Source organism: Lottia gigantea (assembly GCF_000327385.1).
Source record: "Lottia gigantea unplaced genomic scaffold LOTGIsca_6, whole genome shotgun sequence".
Lineage (NCBI taxonomy): Eukaryota > Metazoa > Mollusca > Gastropoda > Lottiidae > Lottia > Lottia gigantea.
Window position 1 is genome coordinate 4,279,338 of NW_008710049.1, and position 22,158 is coordinate 4,301,495.

At 31.3% G+C, this 22,158-nt stretch overlaps 2 protein-coding genes across 2 annotated transcripts; both read right to left on the reverse strand.

Annotated features, from left to right (window-relative positions):
- Window positions 1-2,343: 2,343 nt before the first annotated feature.
- On the reverse strand, window positions 2,344-10,682 carry LOTGIDRAFT_107140 (hypothetical protein; the record flags this gene model as incomplete). The annotated part of the gene is made up of 15 exons (XM_009063995.1): window positions 2,344-2,496; window positions 2,925-3,080; window positions 4,389-4,521; window positions 4,738-4,820; window positions 5,437-5,624; window positions 6,133-6,248; window positions 6,628-6,753; window positions 6,913-6,986; window positions 7,270-7,370; window positions 7,773-7,908; window positions 8,470-8,604; window positions 8,928-9,191; window positions 9,675-9,796; window positions 10,070-10,160; window positions 10,425-10,682. 15 exons carry the CDS (start codon window positions 10,680-10,682, stop codon window positions 2,344-2,346), a joined length of 2,136 nt encoding a protein of 711 aa, XP_009062243.1.
- A 7,252-nt stretch (window positions 10,683-17,934) lies between these two features.
- Window positions 17,935-19,564, reverse strand: LOTGIDRAFT_154799 (hypothetical protein; the record flags this gene model as incomplete). The annotated part of the gene is made up of 4 exons (XM_009063996.1): window positions 17,935-18,014; window positions 18,270-18,425; window positions 18,691-18,908; window positions 19,476-19,564. The coding sequence occupies 4 exons, from the start codon at window positions 19,562-19,564 to the stop codon at window positions 17,935-17,937; spliced, it is 543 nt and encodes a 180-aa protein (XP_009062244.1).
- Window positions 19,565-22,158: the final 2,594 nt, after the last annotated feature.

The following is a 22,158-nucleotide window of genomic DNA, read 5'->3' on the forward strand; positions in this document are numbered from 1 at the left end:
GAACTCAGTAAGACCAATAATCATTAAAAAATAAACTATGTGAATAAACAGAAAAATATTTTACACGAAAAAATTAATTAATTGAACTCATCAGAAACATGAAAAGCAATATTTGCCTAAAATATCATTCAGGATATTTATTTTATCTCATGAGTAATCTACATCTATCAGTAATCAATTTTAATTTAATTCTAAAATAAATTATAAAGTTCGGAAAAATGACAATTTCAATTACAACCCAGTTCGAGTGTTATATTATCTGAGTTTTTAGATCAAACTTTCAATCTCAATGTCAGAGATGGCTTAAGGGAAGGAAAATTCAGAGATAGGAAGGAAAGAGACATGACTTACAGCCATATGACCAAGTTTCAATTAAAATAGAGCATTGAAACAAGGTTACACCCAAATTTATTGATTTTGTATTGGGGAAGGTTATGATATATTTTATGTATGTTAAACATTGTAGAATAAGTTAAAAGTTCATTATAAGTGTTTTAAGGTAATAAAAGAAACCAGGGGCACTTCAAGTGGAGTTATAAAAAGTTGTAAATATGATGTCTATAGTAAATCATTTAGCAAGATATATAATAGCCTGATATTGGAAAATCTGAAATTCAGTCAGTTAGGCCTCTTTATATGTGCTATCTCACACAGGTCTAATCTATATTGCGATGTTTGTAGTAAATCATTTAGAAATCTATAATTTGATGTTTGTAGTAAATTATTTAGAAATCTATAATTTGATGTTTGTAGTAAATCATCTAGAAGCCTATAATTTGATGTTTGTAGTAAATCATTTAGAAATCTATAATTTGATGTTTGTAATAAATAATTTAGAAATCTATAATTTGATGTTTGTAGTAAATCATTTAGAAATCTATAATTTGATGTTTGTAATAAATAATTTAGAAATCTATAATTTGATGTTTGTAGTAAATCATTTAGAAATCTATAATTTGATGTTTGTAGTAAATAATTTAGAAGTCTATAATTTGATGTTTGTTGTAAATCATTTAGAAGTCTATAATTTGATGTTTGTAGTAAATCATTTAGAAATCTATAATTTGATGTTTGTAGTAAATAATTTAGAAGTCTATAATTTGATGTTTGTTGTAAATCATTTAGAAATCTATAATTTGATGTTTGTAGTAAATAATTTAGAAGTCTATAATTTGATGTTTGTAATAACTCATTCAGAAATCTATAATTTGAGGTTTGAAGTAAATCATTAAGATATGTATGATTTCACTATTCTGAAACACATAATGGCACCCTGTGATTGTGTTTGTCAATTATAGCTCCCATTGTAGGTAAATGAGATAATTTAATATTTCCGAAAATTTCAAGACCATATTTAATCATGAATTCTTTAAGTCTCAGGTTTTTTTTTGAAAATAAGCCCACATATAGGGCATACAAACTACATATAGTTCTTACATAGAAACAACACAAATAGACATAGTTTGATATTTTAGAAATGATTTTCTGGACCTTGTGGACTAATGAAGACGGAAATGTGATTTGAAGGCTAAGTTGAAATATTATAGCCCTTTTTTTTCAATTCCACTGATCAAGTGTAGGTAGCGAGGGTCATGTGTGTTATTTCCATGCAAGAAACTATGTAGTTTTGTAGGAGGTATAGGGACATCAAACCAAAATTATGTACATTACAACTCCATTCCCAAATATAATATAATTAGGTTACAAAACTTATAAATTTTGAAAAGAAAACAATTTTGATTTCTACCAATTTTATTGGCTACTGACTAGAGTAATCACAAAATCTACAATAAATGCCATTTTAACATAAAAATATAGAATCTTTAAAAATATAAAAATATCAGCTTTATGAACAACATTTTGTGGTATTTAATCAAATATGACATTTATCTAAGTCAAAATAATGATCTGCATAGTAATGAATAGTGATAATTCTTCAGCTGATAGAACTCATAGTTCATTATGAAAATTTATAATATTTTCATATCAAGTCAAATATGTGCACTATGCAACAAAGTAAATTTAAACAATTTAAAACCAATAAATTGAAAACAAAACATGAAATTGTAATATTCAAACCATTATAAAACGTAAAGCTTTGTACCTTAAAGTAGCACAACCCTCTTATCAATCAACCCAAAAATAACCAAATCCTTATTTGACAAAAATCCTTTTTGATGTCATTTCATAATAAAAATTTTAAAAGTAACATGATTTCATGTTGATGTTTGATGAAAATCCTAACATATCATGGTTAATAATTCTTAAACAAGGCAAAAATCACCAGGAACCCTGTTTGAAAATCTTCTAGACTATTTCACCACAAGGACCCTTCTTGTATGGTTATTTCAACAGTTTATAAACCCTAAAAGTTTTATTAGAAAAGACCAGTTTGAAATATTTGGTGAATTTAGGTGAACCATGGCGAATCTCATCACAGAATCTTGGTACAGCACTATTGACCAATCCTGGTTCCATTTTACCTTGCACAGGAATCTGAAATATAAAAAAAAAACAATACAGAACATTCTATATAAAATATTGGCCACGTAGGAATAAACAATAAAAGTTACTGCAATCATCCTGGAAAAAGTTTTTTTTATCTATTAGACATTTAACACCAAACCCCATTTGCAAAATGGCAACAGGTATTCTGGAAAAAGTGAACATGCAATGCCCTGTCTTATGATTAGTCAACCTCAATACATTCATGATATGAAAAATCCTTTAGCAACATTTATGGTAAGAGATCACATTAAGTAGCTGAACACAATTTTATGGTTATCTACTACTGGTTTTTATTGTAAACATTTCAACAATTTACATTGTAACCATCAGGTGATGATAGAACACATAAAACTGTGTCTCGTATTTAACATAATATTGACAATCCAACCCTGATGTTAAAATATAAAATTACCTACCATGCCATTATTTAGATCTATAATATCTGGTGTCGAACAAGAATCAGTTTTATATGATAAACATATACTATCTTCTAATATAATATAATCTGTTTGATACTTCTTTAATATCGTATACACCTCTACTGGTTCACGTTTACCATACATCTGATAGATCTATAAACAATATAATACAAGGTTCAATATCTCATACATCTGATAGATCTAGAAATAATATAATACAAGGTTCGATATCTCATACATCTGATAATTCTATAAACAATATAATACAAGGTTCAATATCTCATACATCTGATAAATCTAGAAACAATATAATACAAGGTTCAATATCTCATACATCTGATAGATCTAGAAATAATATAATACAAGGTTCAATATCTCATACATCTGATAATTCTATAAACAATATAATACAAGGTTCAATATCTCATACATCTGATAGATCTAGAAATAATATAATACAAGGTTCAATATCTCATACATCTGATAGATCTAGAAACAATATAATACAAGGTTCAATATCTCATACATCTGATAGATCTAGAAATAATATAATACAAGGTTCAATATCTCATACATCTGATAGATCTAGAAACTTATTATACAAGGTTCAATATCTCATACATCTGATAGATCTAGAAATAATATAATACAAGGTTCAATATCTCATACATCTGATAAATCTAGAAACAATATAATACAAGATTCAATATCTCATACATCTGATAAATCTAGAAACGATATAATACAAGGTTCAATATCTCATACATCTGATAGATCTATAAACAATATAATACAAGGTTCAATATCTCATACATCTGATAATTCTAGAAACAAGATAATACAAGATTCAATATCTAATACATCTGATAAATCTAGAAACAATATAATACAAGGTTCAATATCTCATACATCTGATAAATCTAAAAACAATATAATACAAGGTTCAATATCTCATACATCTGATAAATCTAGAAACAATATAATACAAGGTTCAATATCTCATACATCTGATAATTCTATAAACAATATAATACAAGGTTCAATATCTCATACATCTGATAAATCTAAAAACAATATAATACAAGATTCAATATCTCATACATCTGATAAATCTAGAAACAATATACATGTAATAACAAGTCAATGACTTAATATGTCTCATACATGCAATATATACAAATTTTAGGCATTAAATACGAAATCACATTGTAATTCAAGTTAAATGAGATCGTCTTCAAGATATTAACCTTCAAAGCATTGAAGTTGCGGAATTTCTGCTCTTCACAGTTTGCTTGTCAGACATCATCATGCTATAAGATTGGATAAATTTATCAAGCACTTTCAACAGTTTTGAGTCAGCATCAATCACAATGTTCATGAAACTTAAACAGATTGCATTTTCACAGAAAACCTGAAATTTCATCTTCAAATCTTCAAATAAAACACTGATAATCTTCTTACCCATTTAGTTTTTTCTCTAAGTTGTTTATCTTCATAATGTGGATGATTAGTTACAGGTCGCCCTGAACATAGTTTAACACCAGCTAATAACTGCATACTGCCAGAAAACGCTGCTATAGGCTTGGTACTCTTTCTGTGGCAAAAACAAAAGTGCATTTTCTTATACTTGGAATATCCAGAAAACACTGCCTTAAGATAAGTTCTCTCTCTGTGGAGAACATAATGTGGAGATATAATTGTCAAACTGAATTTCAGTGAAAAAAAATAACCTTTCTTTGATCCTAGTTGTGAACAATGAGAATAGTTTGTCTAAAAAACAATTTGAATATATTAAAATAAAAAGCCTTACTTGATCCATTCCATAAGTTCTACAGTATCAGGATCCCAGAATTCTCTCAAATCTTCCATTTCTTTCTGGATTGTTGGCATCCACTGAAATAACAAAATATAATGGAGATTTAGATATATGTACATGTATTAATCCCTGGCTCATGAAGAGAGACAATACTATACAGTATGCAATAAGGACAATTTTGCTAATAAGTTTCAAAGCCAATATCAATATAACCAAATTCAGATATTGCTTATAATATGATATCAATAGAATGATCTACACCCTAATCTAAAAACATACACCATCTTCACTTCTACATGTTAGTAATAAAGAAATGAAAATTGGTGGCTTTTATCAGCAGATGAAGCAAATATCTAAGTATATTGAATACTATATTAGATAAAGTATAAACTTACCAAATATATAAGAACGCCTATAGTAAGACAACTGACTGTAATTCTGATGACATTTATCTGAAATTGGAATAAAGGGTTCTAGAAACAGAAAAATATGATCAATTTGATATTTTTCTTCTAATACTTCCTTTTCTTTATAAAGATAATGCAGATCAAGTTTCAGAAAGTGCCAAAAGCAGAACAATTGCTGATTTCTCACACTTTTAGAGCACATCTTGTTGGGCTGAGACAGGACACTGTTTGAAGTGTTGGTTATATCATTATACATTAACATTTCAGCATTCAGAATACTTTTTACAAATCTTAATAAATGTAAAAAATATTCAAATATACAAACCAATTTTTCATTTGATGTAAAGAATAAAACTGTTTTATAGAGATGTTTGCCTCCAACTAGGAAACCAGCGAAAACACACATATAGGGTGTCCATAGATACTTCATCCTCATAGTGGTTATAGCTAATATACCAAACATTGTCGCTTGAACTGAAAAAATACAAAATACAGGTATTTAGGTATCTGTCAAATATTAATTGGATTACAATTTCGTATCTTTTTCTGTTTTCTGTTATTTTTGCTTATTATCAGGGATGCAGTATAATATTGGTATATTATATATAGTATAGTATATAGATACTCAAAACTGACCAATGGCACAACTGTCCAAAATATACTGCTCCTGATTGGGCATATAAACACAGATAATGACATTCAATTTCTATCCAAATTAAGGCTGAGAAAATTAGTTCAAGTAGTTTTTCCAATATTCATCATTCATATATCATGATATAAGCATATACAAAGTAAGAAAACATTAGCATTAGCTGTAATCAACGATAACCGTGTTATCACTGTATATATGTTCTTCCTATGTGTTTCCTGGTTATATTTGTATCAGAGATCTCTTTTGCTGTACAATGAATTGCCCTTATAGGGATAATAAAGTTATATATTCAAATTGTGTAGAATTGTTGCTATATATGAAGAGTTATACCTGTATGAAAAGCTAACTCTGGTCTATAAGATAATAAACTATCTTTAGTTTCTGGTGTAAATAATCTCTTCTCCGTATTAGAACTGGAAGAAATTAAAAATATACTACAAAAATAGCTTATTTTCACCCACAGCTAACTGACAAGAGTCAATTTTGCTATTAGCAAATTTAACAAATATTGACAGAAATTCAATTTTTCCCTGTGAATTGAGTCCTGGAGTGCTAGTAGGGCTTACTTTTTACATAGACAAAAATAGTCAACAGAGTTCACTAATATCACAGTGTTGTCATATCATCTTCAGTGTGGTTGTAAATGAGTGTGGTTCATTATGGAAAGACTAAGGGACAAATAACTGGTGACCTGTGTAGTGTATGAATATTGACTAAGAATAAAATGACAGTATGACATACCAGACATGTGGGGACCTGCACCTCGAACAGAATGACAGAATATATACTTACCTCCATCTTATAAAAACAGTGAGTATTAGTAACAGTAACAATACAGTATGTACTATAGTGTATAAAGGAAAGACAACTCCTGATGTTAGACTAGTATAAAAACTCCATGATAACATATTAAATATATCTAGACATAAATATAATCTTGAATCAAAATCTCTGAAAATAGAAAAATTACAGGAATAAAAGGCAATGATTAATGGTTTTAGCAGAGCCAATATAGTTAACAACTTAAAAGAAACAAGGAATAAAAACTATGCAAATGATGTCATAAGGGTAGATCATGCAAAGACTACTCAAAGAAATATATTGTATTACCTTGGATTTCCGTATCCCATTTTATTGATGAGAAATTTAAATATGTGTTCATCAGCATCTACTTGTAGAAACCACTATAAAATATACAAGGTTACATGATCATTCTTATGTTTATGTCAAATTAACAACACTTAAACCAGAATAAAGTTTAATACCAAATTGGTTTCTATCAAAGTGTTCAGAAGTAAGAAATAATAAGGGTGCTGCTTCATTAATTGAAGAAGAATTTAGTGTCCAATCATGTAAATTGGCAAATTGCTAAATTCAAATCAAGTTTCAAGAATAAGGTCCTTGGAGTTCTGAAATTTATTCGGTTACCCCTTGCAGTGGGTAATGAAGGAAATTTAAAAATTTTACCTTTAAAATAAAATGAAAAATAAAAGTTAACGATAAAACCAGTAAACTATAACCAATAACTCTTAATAATTTCACTGTAACTGAACTTTGAGATGGTTTATCTCCCTGAAATATATCAATTTATCCTGTGATATACATATTGTATGTAAAACTCGTACAATTAGTCAAATATTCAATTTCCAAACTAGTTAATTAAAGTTTGGAATCATATTTCAAAATTCCATTATTTGCACATTCATCGATTCAAACAATCTTCAAGTTTGAACAGTCACAACAATAAGTTTTGTAAAAAGGTTTTTCTTGTCTATGTATGTGTATTATTGAAACTTTGAGCTTCTATTTACATCATTTCATCCAAAATCTCTTGGTCCTTTGATTCCAGAAAAATACCATTGGGTTCAATAAAATCAAACAAATTATTGGAAAAATACTATAAGCTGTAAGTGTGTTAGATGCACATAAACAGGCCAGAAAATCTCTTTCCACACAAAAAGAAAAGAGACCTACCTTGATAAAGATAACAATATAAAAAGATAACAAGAAACTGAACCATAATCCACCCAATAACATAGTATTATAATATTGTAAATAGAACACAGTAAACAATGATAACAACTGCATAAACAGTACTCGCTGGATCTAAAACAGACAAAATTCAATTACTTAAAAGCAAGGGGCTTATTCTTCTTAATCAGTGGGGAGGAAACTTGCATACAGTTGTAGTCTGTAACACAAAGATTTGTAGAAAACTCATTTGACTCTAAAATCTAAATTTGTGAAAGAAGTGGAAGATAAAAAAGGAATGTATGATCAAAGACAAAAAGGGTGCCATAAAATTGTGGTCTAAAGCCAAATCATCAATCAATGTGGTCCAAGGGAGGTAACTTACATACAGTTGTTGTCTGTAGTCACAAATGTTTTTAATACATCATTTGACTTTTACTTTGAAGACTACATTTATTTAAGGTGTTGTAGATGATCAAGGAAAAGATGTGGTCTAAAGGAGAAAATTCACTGATAGTTGCAGTCTCTAGCCACATGCATTTTGTACTCTTCAATTAAGCTTTTAGTGTTTATAATGACCATATCCAAAAATAAAAACAAGCACCTTTCCCTAAACAAGTATCAAATGTTATATACTTATGTCATAGCAAATATCTGAGTTAAAAACCATTAAATAATAAAATATGAATCCATTACCTTAAATGAAGGAATAAAATCTAGGACCCAGACACCAAATAAAGAGATAAGTTGTAATAACATAATAAATTGATTAAACTGCCAACAGATACAGAATAAAAACGTACTTGAACCAATAAATAACAGACTGATTCTCTGAAAAATGCAAGTTAACATGGTGTTAGATGTAGGTTAGAGTGCACATGATGTCTATTGTTGTCCTAATACTGCAGAATCAATTCCTATTCCTATTTATAACTTTCTTACAAATACCATTTTTCTTCTCAATATTAGAATTTTGTTGTGTATGCAATGTAATTCAATGTAATTCTTGTGAACATGGAAGAATACTGCAAAGGGCTTTCTATTCACATTTCTTGCTTCATACAAATAGCATATCTTTGTGCTGATCAGTCAGTTATTCTGAGTAAAACTAGGGGACAGGGGTTGATACAAATTGTTCTGGTTCACGCTTTTACCTCTCCTATTCTTGAAATGTTTTTCTTAAAGAAATATGAAATGGCTGCAATCTGTACCCATAGAAATGGAAGAGCGAAACATTCTCTAAGAGGTGTGGTAAATTCAACTCTGGTTGTATTTTCTTTATTGATGGCATAAAATATGGCTGCCAAGACGCCAGCCAACCAATTATCAGCTAACATCCAAGCCATACAAAATATTCCACCAATCAAAACAGCTTGTAGATTGAATACAGAATAAACATAGAAAAATATTGGTGGTGACTGAAGAAGAAACAGAGAGTATATTATGCCTATTTTGGCTACTATTCAAAACATGAGCAGTCCATGTTATTAATAGGGCAACTATGTAGTTATAACCCAGTCTCAAAGATAGTTTGACATGCAAGGTAATATACGCCCACTGGCAGCTTTGATTTTAAATAAAAAATATTTGGCAGTACAGTAACAATTACCCTTATGAAATATTCTACCCTAAGTTATACATTTTTTTAACTTTTTGAGGCGATGCTGAATTATATTACCAAGTTTCGTCAAAATCTGTCAAAAATGCCCTAATCCCAAACCCCCACCCCCCCTTCCATTTCACATGGATGTATAAAAAAGGTAGGTAGCTCATGCTAATGTTAAGAGTCATCTCAGGATGAGCACCACCATCTTTATTGGACTATTTATGCTACCTTACCTATCAAAATTGTTCCATAAGATGTACAAAATAAATTGTAGTGTTTAAAACTTTCCTGTTACCTGTATTGCTAAGAATTTATAGAGTGAAGCAAGGATAACTTCTTGGTATATGTTCATTCGTTGTAGTATATTTATAGTAGAGGGATATTCTGTGTGATTATCCCTTACTAGAGATTGTACACCTAAAAATATAAAACATATCATAGATTAGGTTCTTAGAATCATAGTTCAGCCAGTATATATATATATATATTAAAAAAAATAAATTTCACTGCCACAAAAACAAAAATAAAAAAACAACTTAGTTAAGAAAAGATGATTATAAAAGTCCTCTCTTCATTATTTCAGTTGGTCCATCTATAAATGGATTGCAAATAAACTCAAAGTTTCATTCTTATAAATATTGATATCTCTTTAGTCTCTTGAAATACATTTTAAATAAGGTACATCCTCACCTTGAGAAATAGATTTAGACTGTATTAATTGTTTGTAGTAAGAATAAAATAAACCAGATTCAGTTCGAAACGAGATTTCTCTTTCCACTTCCTAAAATTTTAAGATTCAACATAAGATTATAAAAGTCATACATTTTACTTTTCAGGAAGGAAAGTCTGACTGCTGGTTCACATGCAATCAAATAGATAAAGCCTGCAAACGAAGTCTATGGCCTGCACATTTCCGATAACTAAGTTGTGGACGCACTAGGTAAGGAGGTGATAAGGTCAAATTTGATTGGATTCAATATGATTGTGACGATATTTTGATTAATGAAAAGTATAATACCAAAACATCCTGACAAGACATCCTTACCTTGATATTGGTAAACCACAGAGTATTTTCATGTAGAGTTCTCATGTACCAGGAGTGGGCTGCACCACAGAACATCATGACTATTAAGCCCAGTAAACAGTTAAAAATGGTGAACTTAGACACTGGCTCTGTAGGTGTTATAACTGGCTTCTTAACCTGTTTATTGTATAAGTTTGACACATACGCCTCATATTCTGTTTTGGAGACTGAGCCAGTGGTTTTTCTCTTTCGAACATGGTCTCCTTTGGCATCTCCCATATTTTTCTGTAATTTCTGAAAGAAAATGAAAAAACATATTAACTCTGACAAAAGCAAAAGAAAAATAATTGAAAAAATAAATTGAAACAGAAAAATATAAACTTTCAAAGGCAGATAAAATACCAAAAAGACAGAAAAGACTTTTGAAGCAAATCTACAATAGAATAAGACAGATAAGAATTTCTGTTTAAATATTTCTTATTTATTAAACCAAATTTCATTTGAGTTTTGGCTTCTTTGACATGTGTTCTTCACTTTTTGATGCCTTGGCTTATACTATTAGTTATATTTTAACATCTGATGCAGTAGGCCTATTGGTAAATATCTAAAGTAAAGAAAAAATAATTGGGTCATATCATTACAGAAAATTGTATTTCAAGGGTAACATCTATGTGGGCCTTCAGTCATAGGATGAATATAAACAAAGTATTGATTGATGTCTGTCTGTTTGTAGAGGGTGGGGGTTTGTAAATAAGAGACACCGACCAGTCTGAAGTTTTTTGCCGATCAAAACGTGTCAGAAAGAAATACAGTATAATGATTATGCAGATCTGCAATGGCAACAGGGCGCTTTTATAAAAGCCTCTTTAGGGAAACATTTCCTACAAATCATTTGTTAGGCTATTTAAAACAAAAATTACCTTTATGTTTTAAAATCTCCAAGTTGTCAAAATTTTGAGTTACAAGAGTTATCCCGCAAAAACAAATAAAGTCCCACCTGGTGAGCAGGTTAGGTTTTAAGGAGAAGTTCACTGCTTCTGACAAAGTGTTTTCAGACCACAAAAGTTTCTTACCTTACATGGAGTTATTTCCCATGGATCAATCATCAGAGTACACCGCCAAACTATTCGAAAAAAGTCGAATTGATTCAAATATACGCCAAATCTTACGAAAAATAACCACTTGCTTTGTCAGGTGAGTAACTGTCCGAAAGCAGAATTACCTGGTTTCTTATATTCTTGGAACCATAGGAAAGGCATTGCGGATAAGTAGGTCCAGATACAGTGCCAAATTGGTTGGGAAAAGTATTCTTTTCCTCAATAATGTGTGTGTATTATAATAAGTAGGCCTACTGAAAAATAGTAAGGCCAATGTTGGTTCTGTTCGCAAACGCGGAAGTGCTGGTGTGCGCATACATCCAACCCTCTCCTATTCCATGTTCATCGACGTATGTGGCAAAGCTAACTCATATTTTCGAAACCATTGGGATTCTATATGCTCAGAAAAAAATTAGACGCTTTTTTCTCGAGCAAATATGAAATGGTGCTGCACTTTTATTATAGAAGCGAATAACGTGCCAAAACATATATGATTAAATTCTCCACTATAATTACCCTTCTGTCAGGTTTATAACATGTGAACTAATATTATTCATTTTTATCACCGGGTCGTGATTCATTAGAACCGATCCTATTGATCACATGCATGACAAATGTTCTGACAACCCGTCGGCCATGTTCGCATTTTTTAAAAATCCGATTTTCGTATTTCCTCTCACATGGAGGTCTCGCCCCTCTCCGCCCATATCAATCTCACCCCTTTATAATTCTATGTTCACTGCAGTTAATTTAGCGGTTTATATCAGGCCATATTTTCCGAACGTGTCAAAAATACAAGATTTGGTCCCATATCTTTTATTTATTTTACATCCTTTCTTCATTGTCAGTTTTAACTTCGTCAGGGAAAAACGTTTCAAATCCCTAGATCCTCACACCTTCATTATGCAAGAACGTGCAATTAGGGAGAAGATAAGATAGACTGCGAGGGCGTTTGGGGAAATAACAGCGGGCACCTGCTCAAACATCTATAGTTGGTGGTCAATAATGATGAATAGATGGTTTATATGTACTACTGTATACAACACATTGAATACAGATATCGATACATGTATCAAATTTGTAAAATTATGTTTAATGATATGAAAAAAAATCAAAAGAATTAATCAAGACATGCCGGGCTCTTCCATGAAAATATAATGCCTACCTATATCGCTCTATAATTGATGTATTGAGCACCATTTTAAGAGTATGGTATTTTTATATCGCTCTACAATTGATGTATTGAGCACTATTTTTACAGTGGTATATCTATATCGCTCTACAATTGATGTATTGAGTACTATTTTAACAGTGGTATTTCTATATCACTCTACAATTGATGTATTGAGCACCATTTTAAGAGTATGGTATTTTTATATCGCTCTACAATTGATGTATTGAGCATTATATTAACAGTGGTATTTCTATATCGCTCTACAATTGATGTATTCAGCACTATTTTAACAGTGGTATTTCTATATAGCTCTACAATTGATGTATTGAACACTATTTTAACAGTGGTATTTCTATATCGCTCTACAATTGATGTATTCAGCACTATTTTAACAGTGGTATTTCTATATAGCTCTACAATTGATGTATTGAGCACTTTTTTAACAGTGGTATTTCTATATCACTCTACAATCGATGTATTGAGCACCATTTTAAGAGTATGGTATTTTTATATCGCTCTACAATTGATGTATTCAGCACTATTTTAACAGAGGTATTTCTATATCGCTCTACAATTGATGTATTCAGCACTATTTTAACAGTGGTATTTCTATATCGCTCTATAATTGATGGATTGAGCTCTATTTTAACAGTGGTATTTCCATATCGCTCTACAATTGATGGATTGAGCACTATTTTAACAATTGTATTTCTATATCGCGATGAACATTTCTATTTCGCTCTATAATTGATATATTCAGCACTATTTTAACAGTGGTCTTTCTATATAGCTCTATAATTGATGTATTCAGCACTATTTTAACAGTGGTAATTCTATATCGCTGTATAATTGATGTATTCAGCACTATTTTAACAATTGTATTTCTATATCGCGGTGAATATTTCTATTTCGCTCTATATTTGATGTATTCAGCACTATTTTAACAATTGTATTTCTATATCGCGATGAACATTTCTATTTCGCTCTATATTTGATGTATTCAGCACTATTTTAACAATGAAAATATTGTATTATTTTAATAAATTATTGCTTTTTATAAGTTGAAACGTGTCTACTGTATTTGTTTTTATATTTACCCCAAAATAATAAATATTAAAAACTATATTTCTGTCAATTTGAATAGTTTGATCCAACTTTGAAAGCGGACGTTAGTGAAAACATTACACCCTCGCCACGCCCAGATAAATTAATAGTTCCGTTTTAAAATTAATTTTCATCAAGAAAAGTGAGAGCCAATTAAAAGGTGACATTAAATTTGACATGACTGAAATTCCAACTTGTTATTCCTCGACATGTTTCCTACTCGTACAAAGTTTGTTTTCTTTTTTATTCGAAACTTTGACATCTTTTGAAGCTAATATTTAATTATTTTACATCATTATTAAACGATTTGACACCACGTCAGTTAAACACCCAAAATCTTTGATCTTTTTGTCTCATCTTATTTTCTTAATCAATTTAAAGACTTTAAGAGAGTTTGTTAGAAACTTATTTAATTTTATTCAATTCATCTTGTTTGTTATTTTTATGACACTAAATTCCCCTTACTATTCACAAGCACGTGTTTATGCAAATTAGTTTGTGTAAAATAGTTCGAGTTTGTCAGCGGAGGTAGATTAAGACGGATTACAAACAAATGGTGTAATAATACAAACGATTGACATCTGTCACGAGTCTTTAGATTTAAAGTTTTGGAGAAAAATATCACATTCATACATTTCTTCTATAACACAAAAGCAAATAAACTGTGACATTTATCCAATATTTTGATTTTTTTTTCTTTTTCAATTTTTATATCTAAAGTTTTCTTTCTTGTTGGGCCTATACTTACAAAGGGATGTGATATTCCTTTAATCTGATAAATTAATTGTTAATTTCTAACGAGAACATATCATCAATTTATTGTTGTTTAGCAGAGCTCAATCCATAACAGTTGCAAAAATTCAAAATATAAAAAACCAAATCGTTTATTAAAATAAGGCATTTAGAATCCAAATCTTGCAAGATACAACATCAGAGAGAGCATAATCCAATTTATAATATTATACATATGTATCTAGCTTGAAGGCTGAAAATTTCTAAACCCAAGTTCTCCTTTCGAAAAAACAAAAGCTGAAAATCAAAAGGTGGTAATCTAAAACAATGCTCTTCCTTTGTAAATCTCAAATCCAATATAGTTTAAAATATAGAGTTTGTTTTTTACATTGAAACTTCAACAGAAAAACACTATTTTATTGTTTTAAAATCATTTAACCCTTTGATGTACTTTCAATGGTTGTATTCCTTGAAATACTGCAAGATAACCACAAATTTAAAGGATGCTGAAAGTCCCACCAAGATATGATTTTTATCTTTACCACAATTTTTACCTTCAACTTTGGATCATATTCCTGATGATGATATATTCTGTGACTCATGTCAAGTTTTGGAGAAGATTGTGCACATAGTTAAATTATATCAAAGTGGTTTATCATTCATTTTTCTTTAAAACTTGCGTCATTGCACCATCGTAGTCGCAACATCAAGTTTTTCTTTTATCAGAAATTTAGATTTGATAAGTATTATATTCTTGTCGGACAATTCATTTTTCTTCAACAGAAAATTAGATTTGAAAAGTATATTTTTTTTTATAATGGTACACAGAGAACTAAGCTTTCAAATTACAGAATTTAATGAATTTTTGTTTCAAAGTTGCTGCTTGCATTTAAGATTTGTAACAGAATGTACAATATAGATGGTTAGATTGAAAAGCAAATCCCCAAATACAACCTTATCATTACCATAGATATATTCAAGTTAAAAAAGATGAAATGCTTTGATGTAGGCTTTGGGTGTTTCATATTAATATTGGCGATAAGGCTCTGTTTAAACGGTCAAATAATTGTAGTCAAACATTAAAGAAAGCGGTTTAAGGAGAAATTCATTAGACTTTGACAATCGACAAGGAAAGTTTGAGGAGGGGATAAAAACACCCTCTACATATATATTGTTCCTCTTTCAAACTTCTAACGACTCTTTTTGTTCTCTTTTTAAATCCCCAAACATTAAAAAGATAAGATAGGGGACTGTCTATAAAAAAGGAGTAAGACCTAAATCAGAAATGACTCCTGGATGAAAAGATTTCTAAGGCAAAAGGTCGAAGCGATGCCGTGATTAAAGAATATTTTGGGCAAAAATGTAAAATAAGCCAGTTAAGAAGATGGAGGAACCCTCTATCTAATACAAGTAAACAAAATATAACTATGTCTTTGCCCCATACACCGATATATAGCGGTACATCAAAGGAATATGTAGCCAAAATCTCTTTGAAGTCGCCGACAAGGTATATTATTCAATATAATCTAATATATTTAATAAGAAATAAAGGTATCTAACTTTGCTTGTTTTGTCCTCAATACACGTGAGGTATCTTACCATTTCTCTCCTTGAAGATTTGGTGGGGGCGGAGAAGTTTTACTCTTCATTATTAAGGTAGAAAACGTCTGAATAAGCGCGGGTAAATGAGTGCTGGTATTTAGCGGTAAAATGAAAGAGGGAAAGTGGGCGCTGTCCACTACATATTTCTTATTGATATCAAGATGAGGAGCGTTCTGTTTGTTTTGAAGATGATTCATAGCTGATATTATGTGATCTGGAATGAACTATTTTCATGGTATACCTTATGTTATATTATGCTGTTTGCATCTTTTTTTTTTAGTCAAAAATAGAATTGTTATTTAAAATGAAACAAGGAGCCATCAAAATTCACCTATGCTTTCTTTTATGAATATTCTCACTTTATTAAAGTGTTTTGTCTATCGAGAGTAGTGAGCGATCTGAATTGTGAATAATATTTTTGTGTGTGTAAAAAAAAGAAACATTTCAACTAAGAAACATATCTTCATCTGTTTCCTGGTCCATCTTTTGTGCAGTTATGGTTGAACACTCCACTCCTCCATGCTTTAAGCTACAACTTTAAAGAGCCCACACATCTATAAAACATCACTGTACTTCAACCTTCAAATTTTTTTCATCAAAATGCATAATTGCATATCTATTTTATATGCATTAAGAACACATTGTAATTTCAAGGATTAGAATTTATATTTGTATGGCCTAATGTGGCACGCGCTTTGAACTCATCACTTTTCATTGATAAAAAAAATGAAGTCGAGATTATCCAGACACTATGTAAACAGATTAAAGATTTGAAAGTGAACTGCTGTTGACATATAGAATATAAATATAATGATAAAAAGAACAAGGTATATTCGGTTTATCTTCTTTTGCCATTTTAATGTGCATCTTTGAAGGATCGGTCATGAAGTTAAATTATATCCTGAATAGAAGTTATCAGATATGTTCGTTGTGTAACATACCCTGAAGTGGAAATAAAACAACATGAAAAGCAGAGTACACGTACACTCTTTATGTCTACGAAGGTACATTTGATCCAAACTAATCGTTAACAGTTATACCAGTAACAGTGGCGTTTCTAGGAAACATCAGTATCAGGTGAGGGGGGCGAGCAGGGGCCTCAAACTAGATGGTCAGAGAGCATTCCTTCAATATGTAAAATCATAACAAAGTTCTAATGAGCAAGTAATCCGAATCATCCAGACAGATCTGCCAAACGTTTATCCAGCCTCTTGTCTACCTTTCAAGGATTGTTTCAATAAAGATCTGTACATGCAAAACAATTCCAGTATCCAAAAAATCTCGTCCAAAGCAATGATAACTAATTGCACTTTTACAAACTTGTTTCCTTCTATCAATGTTGTAGATAGGTTTAGGCTTATTTTTTAAGTTAACACAACGGGTTGTGCGAAAGGTTTGTTATTTACTGAGTAGGTAACACGTGAAGTCATCTTTCTTATTGCAATAAGAGCCGACTTTGTAGATTCAGGTGCTTATAATGTTACGACCACTATCCCCCCCCCCCCCCTTCCAGCCCTACCCCTCGAAAAAGATAAACACAATGGATAAACCAAAATAGTTTATTATAGTCAAATTTAAATTGCATTTCTCTAAACACTGATCTAATAGCCGCAATCTTTCCTTGTACATCACAAACGTTTTCCTGCTTCCTGACAAATTGCGTTTGTGTCTTGTTCATCTATACCTCTGCACTATCTCAATGCCTTAGTGTCCATCAAATTGAGCCATAACAGACTCCACACCACTGACGATTATGTTTGTCGTCGAAATGCTGATCACGTTGAATCCATACCACATGGTAAATCAGTTGATATTGTACCATTTACTCCTCTGTTTTGAGACATCGTCCAAAAAATCGTCGGAATGATTTGAAAATTACCCTCTTAGGTTTGATCGTTTGAACTGAAAAAAACAAACAAACAAATTATTCAATGTTAAATGAATGATATTAAATCGGTCAACTCGTCTACATGTCAACCCGTCTACTTGCCACCGTACATGTCAACTGGTCTACAGAGTGAAATGACTCGTCTACTTCCTACAGGGGACTCGCCTACAAATCAGCATAGGCTACACAATTTGCTTGAAGTAAAAAATTAGTATCTATAATCAATGTTACTTGATAATATAAACTGTGCTCAATTTTAATAGCCTTACTTTCTTGATCACATTTAACCACATCTTCAGTTTGAGTGGCCTTATTTTCTTGTCGAACCATTTCACTTGGTAATATATCACCAGTTCCTCCAAGGCGAGAGTCGGCATTATTCCTTAGAACATGGTGGACATTAAATTGTATTTCTGGTACCCCATCTGTAAAAAAAAGATTGAATTATAGAGTGGAATGGAGTTTTACTTCTTAATTTTCTCTTCCTGATTGAAATGAAATGTATTAAGAAGCATCAGCACCAAACGGGCTATATAGCTCCATCTTCCTGATTGAGTTAAACGAAGACTTTCAAAGCGATACAGTATTTACATGTGATATACAGGCACATGCAATGTTAGCATGTGATTTCTTCGAACCCCTTCCTACCCAAAAATATTCTAAAACACCACTGACAACCTCAATGCTTACCTTCATATTTGGAGATCTTTGACACCCCAAAGAACTTCAGGAATCTTTCCACGAATCCAGATTCATTTTGTACATCTGTATTACATGGTTTGTCGTCAAGAAACCCGAAGAACTCCTTTTCGTAGTTCCGGTATTCCTCAACCGTCATGGGCGGTATGGTATACTCCGGTATCTCTCCAAAACAATAGGGCGGTCTCGGCATATACTTCTTAGACATCCTGGAATAGAATAGAATTGGTTTATTATATTTTAGGTTTTTACTTGAATTGTACAGTTTTTCAATACAAAACCTTGACCCAGGTCGACTGTTTATTCTTAACATTTCATGGGGCTGTACTATTATCAGATTGTAATTATTAATAAAAAAGATGATCACGAGCAACAGATGGTAATTGGAGGTATTTTTTCTGTCTTCAGGTTTTCCCAAATAGACTAAATCTAGCAATTGATCGGATTCTCCTATTATAGATTTTGCCACTAGACGTCGTCCGTCTCCTTCAGATTTCGTTCAGTTTGAAGGAATTCAAGAATACGCATACGAAATGCATAAAGTGCCAAATTTGTCATTTTCACCAATGATTTACAAATATGTTCCAAATAACATATATATATTGCCGGTATGTTTTCGATAGATTTCATGTTCTCAAACAATTTGTTAATTTGATTAAAAACGCAATTCAACTATGATTTTAATCTAGCGTGGCTACAGTTCGCTGTAATGATAAAAGCAATCGTTCTACCTGTAGTTTTTTGATAAATTTGTTCAGTTTGTGTAAAATTCTCACCTGAAAATCCAGCTAAATTCGTTAAAATTCTGAGAGAAATTTATGAAAGCGTCCTTTAAGCAACCATAAATATCTGCTTGTGACGTCATACTATTATATTATGTATTTTAATTGTTAACGTCATAATAAAGGCAAAATTAAGAATTTGTTCGACCAAAACCACCCCACCCTACCCCTTTTTTTTAGCTTAAATTACATTTTATGAATTACACCCACTTTGCATTATCTATCATTTTTGGACACAGTTTTCACCTCAAAGTCAAAATTAACATTGAAATTCACACGTAAAAGCACTATAAAGCATAATATTATTGATTGAGAAAATATATCATTTATTGAGATTTCATTTTTTTGGAAATCTTTTTATGTACTGTAGCGAGCAAATGCCCCTTCAGTATCCCACTGGTGTCGCACTTATTTGAGCACCCACCATATTTGGCGCTGATTTTTTGAAACATATTGTGTTAGTTACTTCCCTCGTGGGTATAGGGGTATAAAGTATAAAGTTTTTATAAGTTTAGTGTAGGTGTAATTAATTTCTCTTAGAAATTCAACCAGAATGTTTTTGTATTATTCAAATCTTTCATAAATTCATAACGATTTAGTGATCAAAACATAATTATCATAGTGGCAACAATATTCTTCTCTGATATTTTGGATTAGGAAGATTATGGATTTTCATTTCTTATCTTCTATATTATTAAATTATATCACAAATTCCCAAAAAGGGGAAACCAATTAAAACTATATTATTGTACTGATATTTGACGTTTCGGCTTACTGACTTTTTCAGACGTGACAACCATCAAACAGTTTGAGTATTCTAAACTTTAAATAGTTAGTAAAATAACGGAATAAGATGTGATCGAGATCTATTTTGGGTGTTTCTGAAGAAGGCAGTAAGCCGGAACGTCAAATAACAGGACAATAATATAGTTCTATATTATTATTTAAACTAACCGCCAGGGGCGTTTTAAAAAACAACCCCGAGCCAGCCTCTTTTCTGGGGCATACTACGTTCCCGTGCCTGTGCTTTCGTTACTTTACTTAACTACAATGTTACAAAATATAAAATTCCTAACGGGAAAGAAAGAAAGAGGATTCAACTGATCCATACATTTCGATCGTTACTTTACTTAACTACAATGTTACAAAATATAAAATTCCTAACGGGAAAGAAAGAAAGAGGATTCAACTGATCCATACATTTCGATGCAATCGTTCTACAAATAGTTTTACGATAAATTTGTTCTGTTTGTGTAAAATACTCACCTTAAAATCCAGAAAATTCCGTAAAATTCTCAGAGAAATTCTTTATAGCGTCTTTTAAGCAACCATAAATATCTGCTTGTGACGTCATACTACTATATTATGTATTTTAATTGTTAACGTCATTGTAAAGTCAAAATTAAGAATTTGCTCAAACCCTATTCCTCTTTCATTGGAGGCTCCAAATAAAGGAGAAAAATTGTGGAGGGGGTGGGGGATAAAGAAAAAGGCAATGTGGAAGAAGGAAGCTATTAGCACTTTTGGAAATTCTTCTGTCACAACTAGGCTATATAGAACTACACAAAACGGATGTTTATTTGTGGAAACAAGCATTATTTCGTTATAGTGATATTTTAAGATTACTCTTTCAAACTGCAAGAATGCAGGTATAAAAATATTCTTTCGTCCTTTTGGGGTTAAGGATACAACGTTGTAATCATGTTCCTGATTGGACAAGATAAACGCTTTGAATCAATGAAATGATGTTAATGTACATTTCAACCATGGTGACATTGAATCTTTGACGAACTTTTGTTGGCTTTTGAATGTTTGTCTTAGAGTCTGAATGATAATGGCTATGTGGGTAGATTTTTTGTTATTGTGTTTTATCTCAGTGTTTCTGTAATTAATAAGCGGCGATTTTTTGGGCATACTGAGAACTCCGGCCATCCGACGCGTTTCCGGGGACGAATATTTTTTTCAGTTAAAAGAACAAGCTGGAAAAGCATTCTCACGATAAGTTTCACATTGGGATCGAGATGCTAGGAAACTCATTGGTCCGAGAGTCTAAAGCTGTCCACCCCTGGAGAGACATGGTTGGTTGGTAGGTGACAAGTTAACGTTCGCTTCCAGTGGATGCTGATATCGCAAACTAGTTGGTAGTCGTAGTAGTTGGTAGTTAGATCGTTCCTGTACAGACTACGCCCCGATTTCAAAGTTTTTTTTAAACGATAATTTAATAAGTAATAATAATTTAAAGTACATGCGTTATTGCACAATATCGCTCCGGACAAGACCTAAAACATACAATTCTTGGCAACTTTGTGCTTGAATATAGTCAATTGTTTGGAGTGTAACTCTTGGCAGTGTCCGTAAAGCTGAATCAGCCACAGTATTAACTGGAACGAATCCTATATAATGGATACACTTTTCGGTCCTAGATTCAAACTAACCAGGGATAATATATGAACGAAGCGGAGTAATTTTGTCGAGTCAAATAAACTATAATATTAAAGTAGCTGGTTTACAAAGGCATTGTTATTGACAGGTTGGTCTCAAGTACTCTCAAAATGTAATAACATACACTGTTGACACAATCAGGGTAAGACTAATATTCTCTCCCGAATTCTTACATGAAACGAAACTATATAAAATTGATGTCAAAATCTTTTTGATCCCGAAGAAATAAAATGGG